Raw genomic sequence first — 19,315 nt, 5'->3', positions numbered from 1 at the left:
TAAGAAACTGATCGTTGAGATTTTTAGAACATTTCCTGTGGCTGGCATACAATAATCTGCAATAACAGACATTTTCAGTAGCACATGAAACTGTGGCAGAGTATGAGAGTCCAAAAGAACAAGGTGAAGAGGGCAGATTTGCGGATGTGGTTCCCAGTCCAGGGACATTCTGCACGTTTGTGCATGTTTATAAAGCTATCCACTAGAGCAGAAGAAGAGGTGGAATGAAAAGACAGGAGCACAGGATTAATTCAGTCCACTTAGCATTTATTTTGAGTAAGTAATCTGAGCTCAAAGGAATAGAAGCATACAGATCGATTTGAAATCCTTCTGCACTGGATTCTGTGTTACAGCACTTAGGCACTTCAGTTTGTTTGCAGTTGTGGACTAGTGAAGCACCAGGCATAATACAACATTGTGACTGTCGTGGCAGAAAGGCTGTGATTAGAAGAGAAGGTCCTGGGGAGGTGGGGCAGTGCTGAGCTGAGCCATCTTCCTGCTCTGCCTGGAGACTTGTGCTCAGCTCTCACCCTGGGCTCACTCCCCGGAGGATGGCTCCAAGGGCTGCCTGTGCATGTGTGAACAAAAGGGTGAGAAAAACCTGGTTTAGATAAGAGGCTAACTATGCACTATCTTAACTATGAAAGGTACTGGGTCAGAGCCCCTCACTCTCTTTTTCCCCCTGTCGGGAGCTTTAGTTCAAGCATGGCTTAAAGAAAAAGGCCACGAAGCCATGCAGCTGAGAGAAAAGTAACAGGTAGCTGTGAAGCAGTTTCAAAGCAGTTTCCAGCCTGACTTCTATAAACAATTAGTCTCTCTCAGGCATCCTTGCATAAACAATAAAGTTCTCAGGCAGTCTTCCCATAACAAAGGTAACATCCTCTCTGGGAAAAGATGGCACCCTGGGAACAGTTATGGAAGTTTTGAGAACCGTTCGTATCACAGTGAGAACACTGGATTTGTTTGATGTAAACAATCAACGGTATTGTAAAACAAAAGGAGTGGTTAGAGTTTTCTCTGTTAGCCTATCGTAAACCTGGATTTTGGAATATGCATGAAGTTAATTAACACTGTTATTTAAAGTGACTGATCGATCAATAAATTCGGAGTTCGATGCATTATAGGATGGTCGTTCTCCCCCTCGCTTCAACATCCCCCCTCTCTTTCACTTTCACTGTTTGCCCCAGCTCTGGACCATCTGCATGAACTGATGATATTCTCTGTTCCCTCTTCTCCACCTTTATTTCTCTTCTCCCTTGCTTTGCCTGGGCAAAGCACAGCTGTAATTTTCTATTCCATATTCCATACTGTTTCTTGTGGGAATGGGGAGCTTGTGGATGTGTTTTGTGACTTGTGAGCCAGCACCTTTGAGAAGTTTCTTTTGAGGACTTGAAAGTTTATGGCAGTGTACAGTAAAAAATTAAAAGTTTCTTAGACACAACAAGTGGAAGCCTATTGTAGAAATTTAAGGGCTCTTTAGTTGGCACCTTTTGAGTCTCAGTAGTGGGCTGGCTGCTGGAGTTGAATGAACTACAAGAGTTCCCTGACCCATGGCCTGGTGGCTTTCTTCAGCCTGGTGAGAATTTATAACAAACATCATGGCTCTCCCTGCATCCTCTTCTTTAATTAAACAACAACACCACCAAAACAAACAAACAAACAAACAAACAAGAAAAAAAATTGTTGTACATCTGGTTCCCTGTGCTATGGGAAGTTCTGCTCCCTCTCAAACCCTCCCTGGTGTGTCTTGCCCAGGAAAAGTCTTTTTCAGGAGAAACCCTCTTTTTCTATGAGAACAGTTTTAAAGAGAAATGGATGCACATGGCCAGTCTATGTGGCACATAGGCACAGTTGCTGAAAGCTTTCCATGTCCTGGGTCAGTGGTTTCCCTGACCAGCTCCTGGGTCCTCATGCACTGAGGCTCCTGACAGCTGTGTTTCATGGAGGTAATTCAGGTTCAATCCTGTGTGCCCTGAGCCCCTGCAGGCCCAGCAGCACAGTCAGTCACGGTGGGCTGGTCTGAGCAGCTGCTGCCCTGGGCTTGGGACAAATGCTGTGTCTGCATTGCTGCTCTTTTCTCCCTTCAAGGGCCTGGTGAGGAACACAAGCTGTTTTCCCCGGACATGACCATGGTGGCTTGTCTTGGTTTGGAAAGACAGGAGTCTGCTAAGAAAGGCAGGAGCCTCCCCTGAAATGGAGAATGTAAAACCCTCCCCACCCCTCTGAATTGCTATAAATTTTAAATTAAGGGGCTCTCAGGCAAAAAATGTAGGAGCAAGAAATAACAGTTCTTAAATAAGGAAGAAAAATAAAATGGTAAAATAAACATGCAGTACACTAGAACAGCACTGACAGAGTCAGAACCCACCCTGACACCCTGTGGGTCAGGGCGTTGGTAGCAGTCCCATTGGAATTGTGGCTGCAGTCGTCCTGGAGTGTCAGGTGTGGTTCTGCTGGAGCAGGGATCCTGTAGAGAAGGATGCATTCTTCCTCTGAAGATCCAGTGGAAGGAGAGGCAGCTGCTGTTCCTCTGGGGAATCCAGTGGAGAAGCTGTGCTGGTGTTTCAGAACCTCTGGATTATATCCAGGTAGCAATGCTTGGCTCCTCCCTCTGGGTGCAGCATCTCCCAATGGGATGCTGTAGTTCTCATCAGTCATGCAGTGACATTCAATAGCTGTTATCAGCAGATGTCCCCTCGGGAGGGAGGAGTGATTGTGGTCACTCAGAGAGAGAGCTAAGTCAAACCGCCCACTTGACAAAAGACAACTGCCATACAGATGGTAATAGAAAACATCTTGCATTGCAATCTGGAACATGGCTGAAGACAGATTCTCCTCGGTGCACACCAGCCAAGCTGTGGGAATGTCTCTGGCAGGCCTGCTGTGCCAGCTTTCAGTCCCCAAGATGTTGGAATTAAGGCAGGTCCAAGAGAAAGAACAGCTTTCAATTCTGAGTGACTGCTTTAATTGCAGATTCTGGGCAATGCCATGCCTAAAGGAGAAGTGATAGTTAAAAACCTGCAGGAACTCAGAGACCTTTGCAGAAGTCTCCTTTGGCTCTTTTACATTCCAGCTGTTACTGCACTGATGTGGCACTAAAGCAACCACTCAACTTCAGCTCACTGGTAATTACAAAGGATGGAGGAAGATAAATGTCCTGCTTTGAAATAAATCCCTTTCTGGACTCCTGCAGCCACCAGTGGATGAGCTGTCCTGGGCAGCTTGTTCTGGGTGAGCCTGCTCAAGGAGGGGAGTTGGACCAGAGAACCTCCACAGATCCCAAAAGCCCCTCAGGGACATCACTGTGCTGAGCACTGTGACAGAACAGGCAGGAAGCTGGCAGGTGGAGCTGTGGCTTGGAGACTCGTGAAAGCTGATGTGTCACTGGGACAGCCTGTCCCAGCAGCCCTCCTCCAAGCCCTGGGCAGCTCTGGAGGCTCTCTGTTCCCCCAGAACTGCATCCAGTGACTACCACACAACAGGAGTCTTTGCTTGTCCAGGTGATGTCCTCCCTTGGGGTCGCTGCATGGTGACACTCACAGGACAAGTGAGTGGCTGAGCACAACCTTGCCCTTCCTTCCAAAACTCACCTGGGGAGCAGCAAAGTTGTCCTCCTTTGCCAGACAGGGCCATTGGAAGCTCTTGCTTGGGATCAGCCTGCAAGAACCAGGCTCTGCTCACAGAGCAGCCCCACAACAGAGGGGGCACTGGGGAGCTGCCACCCAGCCCAGCAGCCTGAGCACGGCAGAACAAGGACCCTCTGCCCTCCTGGGCTCTCTGCTCTGCACAACAGCATTTCCTCCAGTGCCACTGGCAAGGACATGCTGGTGTTCCTGGTGGCTCTCCAATCCCTCTGCTTGCCAAAAGGCACCACAGACCCTTCATCATTCCCACACCAGTTCCCTCCACTAGCAGCACATCCCTGGCACCCCAGCCCAGCCACAGGGCAGCCATCCTCACCTCTGCCAGCCTCTCCAGATTCCTGGCACTAGGTATCCCCCACTGGGTAAAGGACAAGGAGTGGAAGAGGGGAGCAGTGATGCCTCAGCTGGGGGAGCAGAGCTCAGGGACACAGCCCAGAGCAGAGACACGGCATGGCAGCAGCTCACCTCCTTCTCCAGGGATTAGACACTTAGCAGTTAGGTCACTTGGGCTCCCTTTGTCCTGTGCAGTGGGAAGGGACAGGGAGAGAGCTGGATGAGCCCTCAGCTGCCCATCCTCTCCTCTTAGACAGCTGTGCTCAACACCAGCCCCAAACACAGGGGCACCTCTGCCCAGCTGGGGAGCTGTGCTCTCCTTTCTGGCTGCTCCTGGAGCATTTCCCAGCTGAGCCCTGTAATGGTCCCACCCTCAGCTCCTTCAGGGAGATGCAGAGAGGAGAACCAGTGCCAGGACCTGCTGCTGCCCCAGCCCAAGGGCAGATGTGCCTGCACAGCCCTGCCCTGTGGGAAAGGACACAGGGGCAGGAAAAAGGCCCATGGTGGGGCAGGACAGAGGTGCTGCCTGAGCCACGGCTCCCTCTGAGCTGCCAGGGCAGAAGAGCACCTTTTACCCTTCCCAGCTGGGGACCAAAAGGTGACCAGAAGATGTAGGACACGGAAATGTCCCCATCAGCTCCCTGCCAGGGGAGGCAGAGATCATTCCCTGAGCGGTGTGTGCATGGCTGGGAACCTCTCCTGCCCTACCATGGGGTGCAGCAACACAGCTAACCCAGAAGTGGCACTGCAGGAACCCATGGGCCACATGAGAATGATGGAGGTCCCATCCTCACATCCTCATCACTGCCTTCCTCCTGCTCCTCCTCTTCTTCTTCTTCCTCTGCCAGTGCCTCCTTCCTGCTGCTCAGCACCCACAGCTGCCCCAGGGCCAAGCGGAGCTGTGGGTGCAGAGAGGAGAGGCAGGCAGGGAGCTGCAGGTGGCACAGCCCTGGTGTCAGTGTTGGGATGGACACTGGTGCATCCAGCACTACAGTGCCTGACTTATGCCAGGGCATCTCTGCCCTAAAGCCAGGGATGGCACCCTACAGGTGGGTCATGATGAGACTGAGACCCAGGGTCATTAAAACTGAAAAGTAAGGGATTAGGCTCCACATGTTGATCTAGAGGGCTCTGAAATAAGAAGAGCTGGGGTAAAGCAAAATTCTGTCCAAAGCATTTGCAGCCAGAGAAATGCCAGCTTCTTGGATGAGCTTTGAATCAGCTCACCTGTATGAGCCTAAACACAGCACAGAAGTGGCTTTTTTTTGGTATAAACTCTTATTATTTAACTAATCCTTCAGCAATTGCCCTGAAGTTCTTTCCTCAACGCTTCTGTAGAGAAAAGATCATGGTTCCCTTTTCTAGCATTGTGCCTGCAATTACACTCTGTGGCATTACAATTATGGAGGCATTACACTGTGGTTCTGCTCCACAATATCTGTATATTAACATTAATTTGATATAAGCGCAAGAATAACTGCACGACAGAATAATTGCACTCTAATGATTATATAGTTAAAGTACCTGGATTATAAAAATATACATGCATTAAGTATCAAACTAAAGAGATAATAATAAGTCATTAATTCATATAGGCAACTTCCAGAAATATGAATGAGTTATGATTAGCTATCCTAAGGCACAGCACTAATGTAATTACAGTAATTAAATTGTATTTATGAAGGGTAAAAAAGGGGAAATTGTTGCATGAACCTTTCTTAAGGCTGTTGTTTTCATGCAGAAATGGAAGAATTTTGATCCGTTTTTTAGAATGACTTATACTCTAAGATTTCTCCCTCCCTACTTCTCGCTTCTCCTATTTTTTTTTTTTTTTCCTTTCTCTACAGGGGAAAGACATGCAGGGTTGCTTTATGGACGTCAGCCTTTAAGGAGGTAAGGAAGGTAGCCAGGAAGGGAATACAGCAAAGGAAGAGAGGAAAAGGAAGGATGGGGAGGACAGAGGGAAGGGAAGGGAAGGGAAGGGAAGGGAAGGGAAGGGAAGGGAAGGGAAGGGAAGGGAAGGGAAGGGAAGGGAAGGGAAGGGAAGGGAAGGGAAGGGAAGGGAAGGGAAGCAAGGAAGAACAGCGCACAGGTATGTCCATCATTGCCTGCACAGAGAGAAGAGGCGGGGAACGGGACCCCAGAGCCCTCCGCAACACGGGGGTGGCAGCCGGGCTCTGTGCCCGGTGCCCGCCCCCAGCCCCTCCGGGCCATGTGGGGGTGCGGCTCCAGCCGTGCTCTTGCGGGGTGCCCCCCTGGGGGGAGCAATGGGCCGCTGCCCTGCCGTGCCCTGCCGTGCCGTGCCCGCCCCCGCTCCCGGTGCTGCCGCGCGTGTCCCGGCCCGGTCCCGTGGGTCGCGCACCCGGCCCCGCTCCCGCGCCCGCCGGGCCATTTTTTTCCTCAATGAACGCTCCGCCCGCCCCGCCCCCGTGTATTTGCATAATGAGGGCTACCGGGGACGCCATTGGCTGCTGGGGGGCGCGCTCGGCCGTGACGTCAGCGCCGGCTGGGTAATGCCTGCGTTGTGGCGGGTAGTTGGAGCCGGCAAAGCCCGCGCAGCGCCGGCCCCGGGCGGAGCGGCCGCCGGCGGCCCCGAGCTCCGTGCGCAGAGCACCGCGCTCCCCGGCGCCGCTCCGCGGGCGCGGGACGGGGCGCTGCCGGCCTCCCGCGGTCATGGCTGGGGACGGGCTGCCCGCCCGCCTCCTGGCCGCCGCCTGCCTCGCCTTGAGCTTGGCCCCGGGGGCGGCGGGACCGCGGGACACCCCCGGCCTCTCGCGGCTGCAGAGAAGGAGCCTGGCGATGGACTTCGTGGTGCCCTCGCTGTTTCGCACCTACGTGCGGGAGCTGGTGCTGGGGCCGCCGGGGCGCGCCGCGGCGCGGTGCCGCCTGCGCCTGGACTGCGCGCCCCTGCTCCGCGCCGCCCGCGGGGCGCTGCCGCGGGCCGAGCCGCCCGCCGCCCCCGCCGGGCCCTCCGCGGCCGGTCGGCGGCTGCGGCGCGCCAAGCAGCTGGTGCTGGAGGTGGGCGAGGGCACCGTGCGGGACGGCTGCGCCGGCGAGCCGCCGCCGGGCTCCGGCGGGGCGCACCTGGAGTTCAACCTCACCGAGCTCTTCGCCTGGTGGCTCCGCGCCGGCGACGGGCGGCTGCGGGTGCGGCTGATGCCCGAGCGCCGCGGCGCCCTCCCGGGCAGCGAGCGAGGGCTCTCGGCGGCCATCCGCGCCGCCCGCCCCCGCCTCCTCTTCCACGTCTCCGCGGCAGGTGAGCCGTGCGTTGCATGCCGCGCACCGCGCCGGGCAGCGCCCGCCGAGCCCCGGCCGTGCCGGGCGCCCTCCCCGCGGCCAGAGCCCCGCGCCGTCCCGGGCACCGACAGCCCCGCCGGTGCGGGAAGCATGCTGCCGCCCCGAGCAGTCGCGCCTTGTCCCTAAGGGCTGCGCTTTACCGGTGCGAAATGTATCGAAGCGCTTTGGTGGGGCCAGGAGGACTGAAAGTGATGAGGGATTTTTGCGAAACGCCAAGAGTTCCTATGTGCTAGAAAGCCGCAAGGAAGACCTAGAAGGTTAAAGTGTCATTAGTCGAAGGACAGCAAAATCAGGTTCTTTGAAACTTAAAAAATATCATCCTAAAAAGCGATGTTTCCTCAAAGTGCTGCGAGGGTTTTCAAGGTTATGTGCCAGCAGATCAGGGAACAGCACAAACATCTCCAAAGCTGGGTCTGGCTCCCGATTTTGTGCATTAATGCTACTATCTCTATTACTGGATATTGATATTAATATTATTACTCTTCTTTAAACACTAAATATAAGGGCTGATTGACATTTTAAAACCCCAAAGGATCCTTAGTGAACTGAATTCGATCAGCTACAGTACATGAAGTTGTACATATGAGAAGGCTCATGCAGCACTGGTACTCGTGTGAAGAGAGAACCTGGCTTAGAATTTTGGTTCTGGTGGGTGGTGATTGACAGCCATAGTTTGGGGCAGCTCCTTTATCTCAAATCAGGACTCTCTTGTGGGCCAGTGATCAAGAGAAATTTCCATTCTGTGTGTGCATTGTATCTTTAACAGAAGCTGTGATTCAGCCTTTCCTACTAGAAGAATATAATACCTAGAGGACTGCAGGTCCAAATAATTTGTCACAGTGAGTTAAGTCAGGTACCTTTTATGAAGCTTTGTAGAAGTCAATGGTGTGTCCCTGAGTAGCCACCTACCTAATGGACCACAGAATACACTTCAATAAATTCACAAGAGGAGGGAGAAGTCACTGCTGGGCTTTGAATACAAAGTTGGAGCAACTGATTTTTGATGCTCATCTGAAAAGATGGGATAAGCTTCTGAAGAACTACAAATGGAACCCATCTCCTTCCTTGCTGCCTGAAATGAAAACCAAAGCTGATTGTCAGGGTAGGCTGTGTGTGAGTAAGTCCTGCAGCTGTGGCTAAAGTCGGGTACCCAGGTTAGCTCTTCCCGTGTTGGATCTGGCAGGGATAGCACAGAGGTGCTGTCCACCACAAGGTGGCTAGGTGAGGCCAGCACCCCCCCCCCCCTCCTTGCTACATTGCCTTAAAGAAAGAATAATTAAAAATTAAAGACACCAAACCCTCCTGTCTCCTTTTCTTTCTGTTTGGGGAATTTGTTGTGATTAGCACTTGTTTCGATTTGCAGATCTCCTCGGGCAGTGAAGCCTTAGTTGCAAATGCCATTTTTACTCAGGTACTTGCAGCAATGATGGAGCTTGAGGGCATGCATTTGTCTTCTTAGAGGATGAAGGTGTGTTTTTAACCTGAGGGAAGGGCATACATAAGAACTAGCAGGTTCTCTGATGTGAATACAATGCAGGTGGAGCTTTAACCAAAGCTATGAAAACTCACAGGCTTTATTTTGTCTGTTGTCTCACTGTTGAGGAGAAATGCATGTTTTTCCAGATCAGTAGGAAGGTATGCCCCTGTAAAATCATGTTGGAGAGAAAGCTCTGCTATTCTTACTGCAACACAGTCATGCAAAGTCAGTCACAGAGGAGGCAGGAAAATGAGGAGAAGAGGGAAGGAATATGGACCTCCTTTACCTCTGTTGCAGTGGTAACTTCTCCTTGCAGCTGTTCATAATCCTCTGTAAAAATCCTGGTCTCTTTCTGAATTGCACCTCTGCTTTTCCAGCAGTGACTCCTCAGCACAGTTACACTGTTTATGGCTTTGCCCTGCTTTTGTAACGTGGTTTGTTTAACAACATCAGGAAATGCATTCCTCCTGCTTTGCTGAGGTGCTGCCTGTGTGAACACCATGTGTCACTGCCAGGCTTGGGTTGGTGCTGTGCAGCCCTGCCGACAGCAGGATGTGCTGACACAGTGATAACAGCACACACAGCCTCCTCCAGCCTGCCAGATTCCAGCAGTTATTGACACCATTGCAGCTAATGTGCACAGGGCTTAGCTAAAGCCCTTCCTAAGGCTGCTGAGCCTTTCCTTCGTTGCTTAAGCTAATTGGAAATGGATTTCAAACAACGCAATCCTCCCATCAACAATGGAAAACTGCTTCACTTATGTTGGCATACCGGGCTTTTGTTTTTCCTCTTGTCTGTTAGAGATTTACAGGGTTGCAGTACTTCCCAGAAAAATGTATAATTACCTTGCTAAATTGTTTTCACCATGTTATCCTCCACGTGAATGGAGTATGAATTATATTTTAGGTTGAGAAAAAATGGCAAATGGATGAAGTCCCACTGACCTTAGAGGTGACAACAGAGTCCTGTAAATAATGCTTTATTCTCTTTAACTTATACTTTCATTTGCTGGCTCAAAGAAAAATTTAACTGGAGTGAATAATTTCCTTTTTTAAGAGCATGCTTGTACAAAGCATAAAGCACTTTGTCTCAGTCTGTTACTGAACAATTAGTAAAGGATGTACTTATGGGCAGCTGTTGTTCAACAGACAAGCCATAAATTTGAATTTCTACAAGGCTCTCCTGCATATATTCTTGATGCCAGATTTCTCTCACACTCTTCCTTGTGGGAACAGAGCATCCTGCAAGAAGCTTCCATTTAGAGAAACTGCATGGAACTTGCATTCAGTTGGAATAGGACCAAACCTCAGCCCATCTACCATTTCTCTGTCAGCTTGGCCTTTTTAAATTTGGATTCAAGAAAGTTTTCCTCTTGGAAATGCTTTCAGACTTAGTATTGCCTTCTTAGCCTTCTCCCAGTGCTTCTCTGGGATAAAAAAAAAATCCAAATTATTTGAATCTTTTCTGTGTGAAAGACACACAACAAGAAATGCAGAGGAAGGGAGAAGGAAGCTTGGACAGGAGTGCAGTGCTGCAGATCTCCTGGATTTGAGGTCCAGATCTCCTCTCAACTACCAGGTTGCTGTTGACTTTGCTCTCATTGTCTGTGGTTTTGACTGGAAACTCTGCTGTGCCTCCAAGGAAACCTTTCCCAAAAGAATCTAATGAAAACCAGCACATTGCCATGGGGAACTGAACAGCCAGTGTGAACATTACAGTTCTGGCTGTAGTTCTGGTCTTACAGGATTTGCTGTATGGTGTTGAACCACAGTGGGTCTCTGTAGCAGTGTACTCTGGACAGGTTATTGAGCTTTCTTGGGGGAAATAATCCAAGAGCCCTTCCACTCTAACCCTGCACTGGTTATTTGGATTTTTTTCATGTTAACCTCACAGGTAACCAGTTCTCTCACTATAGGGCACCTGAGCCACAAATGTTGCTAAATAGATTTCTTGTGAGTTTACCCAGGAAATTTAATAAGCTGAAATGGCCATAAAATAACTTCCCATGAAAATTAATTGCTACTTATATATGCAGAGGTGGGAAGCGTATGTTAAGAAGGGGCATACAGGGTTGAAAATGAGTCATTCTTTCCTCTAAAGGTCAATGTACTTTCATTCATGAAATAGATTTAACATTCCAATTATATTTTTTAAATAGCAATGCATAACTTTTCATCCTCTGGCTAGGCGAAATATTACTCCTGCACTGTGGCCTTCATCTAAAATTTTATTAACTTGCCACATGTATTCTCCCTGAAACTGTCTGCATTCACTACATACCAATGCTATTATAATGCTGAGGCAATTAGGCTTTACATCTTTAGGGGACTGCTACTATACACCTGAACTCATTTGCAGGAGGAACCCTTTGCCTGAAGATTAGAAAGAACTTGAGACTAGATAAGAATGTGGTTTTGAAACTGGACATGTTGTAAATGAAAATCCGAGCTCCAAGCTGAGATCTGACTGTGCTGAAGTCTACAGAGTTATTTCTGTGTATTTTAGAGGTACCAGCATTTTATCAAGGTCTCTTAGTTATATTTTTCATTATATTTTGGTTTTGTTTTGCTGCCTTCAAAGGATACCATTTGGAGTTGTGTCATACTGAGCAGCAAACTGGTAAAATATATTGGTCACTTTGCAGTTGCTCTCTGGTTTTCTCTCACCCTCAGCTGTGTGCCACACCTGAGATCTGATCTTGCTCTTCTGATAAAGCAGTGGCAGAACTTGCTGGTAAGACTGAGGCACTGCCATCAGGCTTCTGAAGGGTTTCTGCTGTAGTGCAAGTGGCTTTGCTCCTTGCTGGGGTTTTGTGCTTTGCCAGTCCAAAGATTGAAGACAGCATGAGTTGCACCTGAGTTTGCTCTGGACATGAACTAGTGCAAATCAAGGCTTTCCTCTTCTACCCTTGGGTTGTCAGTGGTACCAGTGGGTTTCCTGTGGATTACCAGTTGCTAAATCAATGAATTGTGTGAGTGCTTAGAAGCATCTTTCTCAGGCTTTCCTGCCCTATTAGGTGTGAAGCACTTCCCTCTAGACCTCCAGTCACTGGTGCTCTCCAGAAATGTGGATATAGTCAGTTCACTATAGTGAACTCTTCTTGAACTGGAAATGCTTCTTGAAGAGAAAACTGTCTAGTGATGGGATTTGCCTGGCTTTGTGGCCAGTATGATCCTTGATCCTACTGCTGTCCTGCTTGTTCCTGTCCAAGTCACGTTCCTACTCCATCAGCACTGAGAAAACTCATGGCTTATGAGTCTTTAGAGTCATGATGCCTTGTCCATGCTGACCACAAAAATTTAGCTTGCAAAGCCATGAGGCTTTCACAGTAAAGCCACTGGGATTTGCAAATTTGTTGCTGATTATTTGACAGATAATATTATAAATTATGCTCAGTCTTTGAGTGGTTTATGGAAAGTGTGATGTGATCACATGGTTTTGTTTTCCCAGAGTTTTGTGGTGTTGCTGATCCTCATCGGGAGCCAGGATTATGCACAATGTGTTTATGATTTCTAGATCTGTTTTCTGCAAATTTTGTTTACTTTTAGGCTTATTGTTCTTATGAATGTTCTTATTCATAAGCATGTTCAGTAAAATAGCCATAAACAAACACCAAAAGGGGCACAAGTAACAATTTATTATGTTTGAATGAACATTTATGGCACATTGAAAAAATATGTTTTCTCTAAACTTGCTGTGCTTTTATTTCCACACCCTTAAAAACAGGGAATAAATATCTACAGTAAAGAAGTGCACAGGGAAACTTAAGTGCTTTATTATACAAAAGCAGAGGCATTCTTCAAAATCAAATGCAGTTTTGCAGTGTCTGAGTGAATTGGATCCTGAAGTAATCTGGTCATTTGGTTCACTGCACATCTCACCCAAACATTACATGATAGGAAATAAAATGTGTGTTTCTGACAATGTTTGTGAATTAGCCAAAAGAAGTAGAAGAGTTGAAGGGAGACTGGCAGGATTTAGCACTTACAAAGTTCCAAGTGAATCTTGTGTTAATAAAGAAGATCCCACCTTTTGGATACATCAGTGCTAACTCCATTGGAGTGATGATATTTTGAGAATCCAAGTTGCTTCCCAAACAGCAGCAAATTCCACACTGTGCCTGGACATTTCCTGTCTAATTCTCACACCAAAGCATCCTCTTGGGCTACTCAGAACTAGGGTACTGAGACTAGGAGATGTATGGTTTTGGCACAAGTGATTTACCTAATAGCAAACACCAGTTCAGGTTGCCTGCTTTCCACATCTCTTTTATCCATTGAGCAACAGCATCTGTTTCCTGGGAAGCCACTTCTGAACTCAACATGGCTGCTGAGACTGCAGTGCTGGGCTGAGAAAGGTCCTTTATGAAATGTGCCACATTTGTCTTGCTTCTTTAATTCAGAAAGATTTGGTTGGAGAAAAATGTCATGGAAGCATAAATGCAGATTTGATAAGTCTGACCTTTCTTTTCTTGCGAACAATAAATGTCAGAAAGCTTAAAATGACAAGTTGGAATGGTTGGAGGTTATTTATGTGTTTAAATATTTAGGCAAGAAACACATTTTGAGACTAAAGTCTAATTTACATGAGTATTTTGATTTATGACTGAGATGGCCAAGTAGCTTCATGGTTGTCACTACCCTGCTTAGCATGGCTACTCAGAAATTCCCTGTGGCAGCATTGGTAGGACTTAGATATCCCTACTTCCAGAAGCTGTGAACTCTGTCAGTTGCAGTGAAGGAGAATCACCTTCCCTTGTTAGTCAAGCAGGATCTGTGAAGTGGCTGAATGTTCTAAGTGTACCCAGTAGACAAAGCTGGTGGCTGGCTTCAAACTGACTTCAGACAAGTTTCTAACTACAGGCATTTCTTTGGCCAAAGAACTTCAGTAGGCAGCTGCAAGAACTGAGTTCTAGTTTGACTTCCAACTTAATTACTGTGCAGTACACAGCTCTGCCATTGACATCTTGTGTGAGATGAAACACTTCCCTTTGTGGTGGTCACTTCCTTTGCAAAGCAAGGGTAGTTTTGACTGCTTTTGAACTCTGTTGGTAGATGGTGCTTTTTTTTTTTTTTTTTTTTTTTTTTTTTTTTTTTTTGTGGATTAATAATGCTTTTACTTTCTAAAACCTGAATAAAGGCAGTGAGGTGCAGTCTGAACTCTCAGCTTTTTAAGGGAAAAGCTAAAAGAGCCGGTGTACCATATTGATTTGTTCCCATCTCTGCACTGCTAATAGTCAAAGAACTGTTATTTCCTTCATTTCAGTGCTAGCAAACTTAGAGTTTTGGTTGATGCTACAAGGAAATCAGTTTCTCTTTTATTTTGAAAAAAGTTGAGCCCTACCTTTGGCTGTTAAAACGCCACCTGTCTCGAAGCCAAATAGTCAAATTTAGATTTGAAATTTGAATACTCTGTGAGTCTTTGACCAAGATTATTTGTACCTATTGGAAAGCGAGAACGCGATGGGCTGTGGCCAGCTGCTCATGTGCTTTTGGCAGCAGCAGCTGGGCACCATCTCCATTTGCAGTGAGGAGCTGCAGGTGTTGGCTGCTGCTGGCTAATGGGGACTGCTGAGCAAACCAAGCACTGTTTGTCCTGGCTGGGAAGGGAGAATGTTGTGCAGGCAGTGAGAGAAGGTTTATCCTGTATGGTTTCTTACTTAAGATATCAGACATTTGCACAGAATGGGGCATTTGAGATAGTTTAAAACTTTAGTGGATTACCTGATTCTTCCTGGATTACACATGGCAAAGTGGAGATAGTAGGCTGAAGCCTTTCAGCTAGATGGTTCTAAAAATATGGGGCATCCCCTTTGCAACTTATCACCTTTACCACTCTTCAGCTCAGTTTGCAAATCTCAAGAGTTTCCACTGCTATTCCAATGTTTACACCAAGGCAGAAGAACTACATTTCCTGCTGAAACAAGGGTGTATGCTGAATCTAATTTTGGACTGGGATTTCCCTGCAGTAGTGTACTGTGAAGACAGAGGTGGAGGCTCTTTCTGCAAGCTTCTCTCCATTCCTTGTTGACAAGCAACTCTTGTTGGTCTCATGTCTTACAAAACCTTGTGATGAAAGAAAACCTTGACTCTATCCTCAAGTTACAAGTTGGGCAAAGGGAGAGAAGGCTGTAAGGTGAAGAGCAGAGAACATTTGGGTGGTGAGTGCGGGGGGAAAAAGCAGGATCCTGCTGTGTGAGGGTGGGAGTACAGAGGGAGATGTCCACGTGTGCATTCTTCTGCTATATATTTCTTGATTCTGTTAGGAAGAGAAAACTCGTCTTAGTAGACATGCTGGAAATGGTGATTTTCATATGTCTTACCCCTTCTAAGAATTTTATGTTATTGAAGTTTTCTTTCCAGCTCAGTTTTGAAAGCTGGTATGGTTCTTTGGAACATGGTTGCTGTAGGGCTTGTGGCATGCAGCTGAATATCTGTGACTTTGCTTACTAGAAATCTGTGGTGATGCTTGAGAGCTCTGCAAGTTGCAGCAGACCTCTAATTGCAGCTTGTACATTGGCATTCTCCTGCTGTTTCTGCTGGCCCATTGAGTAACGAGTTATCTCGGATGCATCAGAGTGTCTGGGCTTTTTATAGCCTCCTTCGTGTTGGGTTCTCAAACCACTTTAAGCCTTATCACCCTAGTGACAATGCTAAGCATTATTATATCTATTTTACAGAGAGATCATAGAAGCCAGGGATGGAAAAAGCATTATTTGATTATGTTAGACTGCAAGTGCTGAATAGAATTTTCTCATATAGAATATACTATACAAGGAAGTCTCTCTCTCTTTGCCTCAGCCAAAAGGCCAAGAAAGAACAAGAAACTGGAGTTGAGAGGCTCTCTAGCTTGCTGGAAATACTGCAGCAGTTATTGGCAAAACTATCTGTCTCCTCTGCTCCACACCGTGTTTGTGACACTCCTCTTTAAATAAATCTGTTTTTGTCACATTCTGCACCTTTTGTAATACTGTTTTCTTCTTAGTTTTGGGATCATCTGTGATCTGCTGAGCCTCTCCCTATCTTCAGACATCACCCTGTGGCCTTACCCTTTGTAGGGCAGTGTATGTCAGCATTATAGACCATGATGCAATGGTTATTTCCAAGGGCTGTTTCATTATTGATGCTAATTAAACTTGAAACTAATGAGAAAGGATTACTTTTCAGGGCTGGAGAGGAGGCCAGAATAGTTATTATAGGTTAATTATTCTTCTAAAATACTCATTTTAAGTAACAATTCATTTTGTCAACTTTTTTCTTACATTGTACAAGAGCCTTGTTTGAAGAGGTTTCAAAATATAATTGCTGCACTGACCTCATCTAGCTCTCAATCAGTAATCTCCTTCCATCAGCAAAAGGTTAATAAAATCTTTAAGGAAAGGAATTTTGTTCCTTATCTATGTGTAGACGATTTAGAATAGGTCTCCCTGCAAGTATTTCCTATTACCCTTCTGCATGATTTCTCTGGCATACTTTTAGATGTGAAAAATGTTGCATTCCATAAAGCTTCCAAATTTAATGGTTGCTTTGCAAAGCCAGGTGCATTACAGAGGCAGGGAGTGAATCTACCTGGGGCTGGCTGAGAATTGGCACATAAGACAGAGCACACTTCTTTGTTCTCAAAGATCTACAGCCTGTGGTGAACCTTTAAAAATCTGTCCTCACTTTGCAGGAGACTGGGGTGTCCATAACATGATTAGTATCTGCTAAGTAACCAAGGGAGGAGATGAGACTTGTTTTACATGGGAGCCAAGGTCTCTTTCTGGGAAGCACTGTGGCTTTTGAAGGGGAGGACACAAGCTAGTCCACTTTGCTTCTTCTCATCTGCTATATTGAATTTTTCTTCCTGGTTCTTTATGGAGATGAGGGATGGCTTCAAATTGTTACAATATTGTGCTACAAAAATGGTAAGGGAGAGCTGCATTAGTGATATTGTGAATGCTGAAAGCTGAATAAAATCACAGAATTATGTAAGTTGGAAAAGACCTCTAAGATCACCAAGTCCAACTGTTAACCCAGGATTGCCAAGTACACTACAACACCAGGTCCCACACGTTTTTTTAACACTTTCAGGGATTGTGATTCTATCATTCCTTGGGCAGCCAGTTCTAATGCTTGATAATCCTATCAATGAAAAAAGTTTTCCTAATATCCTAAAACTCCCCTGGCACAACTTAAGGCCATGTCCTCTTGATCTGTCTGTCGTTACCTTGGAAAAGACACTGACCCTTACCTGGCTACACCCTCCTTTAAGGTGGTTGTAGGGAGTGATAAGGTCACCCATGAGCTTCCTCTTCTCCAGGCTGAGTGCCCCCAGCTCCCTCAGCTGCTTCTAATCAGCCTTGTGATCCAGACCTTGTTCAGCTCCACTGTCCTCCTCTGGAGCCTCTCCAGCACCTCAGTGTGTTTCCCCTAGTGAGGGGCCCAGAACTGGACACAGCACTGGAGGTGTGGCTTCACCAGCGCCAAGTGCAGGGGGACAATCCCTGCCCTGGTCCTGCTGGCCACACTAGTGCTGATACAGGCCAGGATGCCACTGGCCTTCTTGGACACCTGTGGAACAGGTCCTTTTCCTCTGGACAGCTTTCCAGCTGCACTTCTGTAATGCAGCACTGCAGGGGGTTGTTGTGACCCAAGAGTTGTGACCTGGCACTTCACCTTGCTGACCCTCCTACAGCTGGTCTGGGCCCATCAGTCCAGACTATACAGATCCTCTGGTTCTGTGGACAGGAAGGAAAGCAATCTTTATTAACTGTAAATATTAGGGCAGCTTACGTGAGCCATTGACCATGGCCTGATGCTTTCTGTCAGGGCACCTGCTTTGCATCTTGTATTAATGTGAGGCCTATGAAGGAAACACCCGTGGATGAAGGTGGTGCTGCGAGCAGCAAGGCCCCAAATGGAACGTGGGATGCTGTGGATTTATGAAAGCCCTTACCTACCTGCTGCACATTTCAATCTGTCTTAAAAGGGCAGCATTCACCAAGCCTGAGTTCAAGAAAAGAGTTACATCCTCCATCTGAGTGCTGGTATCAAGTTCAAAGATAAAACACCCTCTGAGAAATCACTCTTGCCACTGGGCTCTGCTTAGGCCAGCTCCTAGGATTTGGGATAATATTTGAAGTGCTGAGTCCCTTTTGCGATTAAGGTTTTAAATCACACAAAAATTGATCAAAAGCTCAGTGTTTCCTTCTTTCCCTTTCCAGCCTACTGTCCTTTATCTCTCGAAACAAAGCAGCATTAACTTTTAAGATCTGATTCAATAACATTTTATGGATAATAATTATGACTGATATTAAGCCTTCAGCAACCAGTCTGTACAGAGACTTAATGTATTGAGGTTTATTACCACTGTAACCTATCTTTTTACATTGGCTGTAAAGCAGGATCAGCTATACTGATAAGAGGAAAGAGAAGCATCAATGAACTGTTTGCCTTTGCTTCTCTGCAGGGTGTTCGTATTGTTGCCACTTAATATTGCTGGCACGGTGGGAGTTTGCTGGTGAGGAGTTTTTGTTTACAGAGTCTGTTTGCGCAATTGCAGAATGAATGAACGAGTGAGTGCGTGAATGAGCTGCAGCAATCCTGTGCTGGGGAAAGGAATCTATTGCTGGATAAGCCCTGGAGACCAATTGATCATACTCTCCCTTTTAATAACAAGTGTGAGAATGCAGAATTTTTGGACAGAGCTCAACAGCTTTCTCTAAGGCTTATCCCAATAATGGAACCTCTTAAATATAGAAAACTTCTTTAGACACCCCATATTTGTGATTTTTTTCCCCAGAAGTTTCTCAGTTTCCTTGATCTCATCAGGATATAGTTGTATGTACACATCATAACAATGAATGGAGATAGTGTCTAAACCAAACTGAGTCTAAACTAACACCAGGCTGAGCTAAACCCCCTGGTTTCTGGGTCTTTAAAAGCTGTGCACAGTGGTCTGAATATAAATTACAATATGAGGAAGGAAATTCACCTTAGTTTCCATACTGGGTCTTCAAGGAAAGTTGCTCTGTTGTATTGACACTGAAAAAGTCACCTGAAGGAGCCAGGACTGGGTCCTTGCTCAGCTGAACTTTGTGATGTTCATGCATCATTAACTGTAGCTGTATTATGTAGTTGCCTTTTTTGCCTTGCTTCTCGATATAACTTTCTGTATAAGGAAATCTACCTCTCCAGTAAGTTCAAATAAGATGCTGTCTGCTTATGTCCTTTTTGTCTTTTTGATGGGAAAGCAGAAGGGAATTCTAAAGTGCTCTGGGAGCTACATGGAGGCCTTGCTTTGACATCTCTAAATATGTGAGTAATGGGGTGCTTAGAACTGATTTTACGTGTGATGGATGCTCAACAATAAGGAATCACAAATTGTGAGCAGCAGAGCTTGGAAAGGAGAGCTGCTCAACAAGATTAATGGGAAGGGAGACCTTTAGTGTAATGAAAGACAGTTCCAGCTTGAAAACAGACAATACCACACTAGGTGGAATCTTGAGGATTTGGACAGTCAGGTGCCTTTGTAGAGCCCCTTCCTAGGCAGGGAACACCAAAGAGGTGCAAGAAAAGTGCAC

The 19,315-nt window shown here is 46.8% G+C and overlaps 1 protein-coding gene across 1 annotated transcript in view; it reads left to right on the top strand.

Moving 5' to 3' along the window:
- The first annotated feature begins 7,133 nt into the window (after positions 1–7,133).
- Positions 7,134–19,315, top strand: part of ALK (ALK receptor tyrosine kinase) — a 303,252-nt gene continuing 291,070 nt past the window's right edge. The window contains exon 1 of the mRNA XM_059468016.1: positions 7,134–7,233. Within this exon, the coding sequence (XP_059323999.1) occupies positions 7,134–7,233 (100 nt within the window). The remainder of the gene's footprint in view (positions 7,234–19,315) is intronic.

This window comes from Ammospiza nelsoni, chromosome 3 (assembly GCF_027579445.1).
Source record: "Ammospiza nelsoni isolate bAmmNel1 chromosome 3, bAmmNel1.pri, whole genome shotgun sequence".
In the NCBI taxonomy this organism is placed as follows: Eukaryota; Metazoa; Chordata; class Aves; order Passeriformes; family Passerellidae; genus Ammospiza; species Ammospiza nelsoni.
Note: the sequence above shows the minus strand (reverse complement) of the source record. Positions and strands in the feature narration are given on the sequence as shown.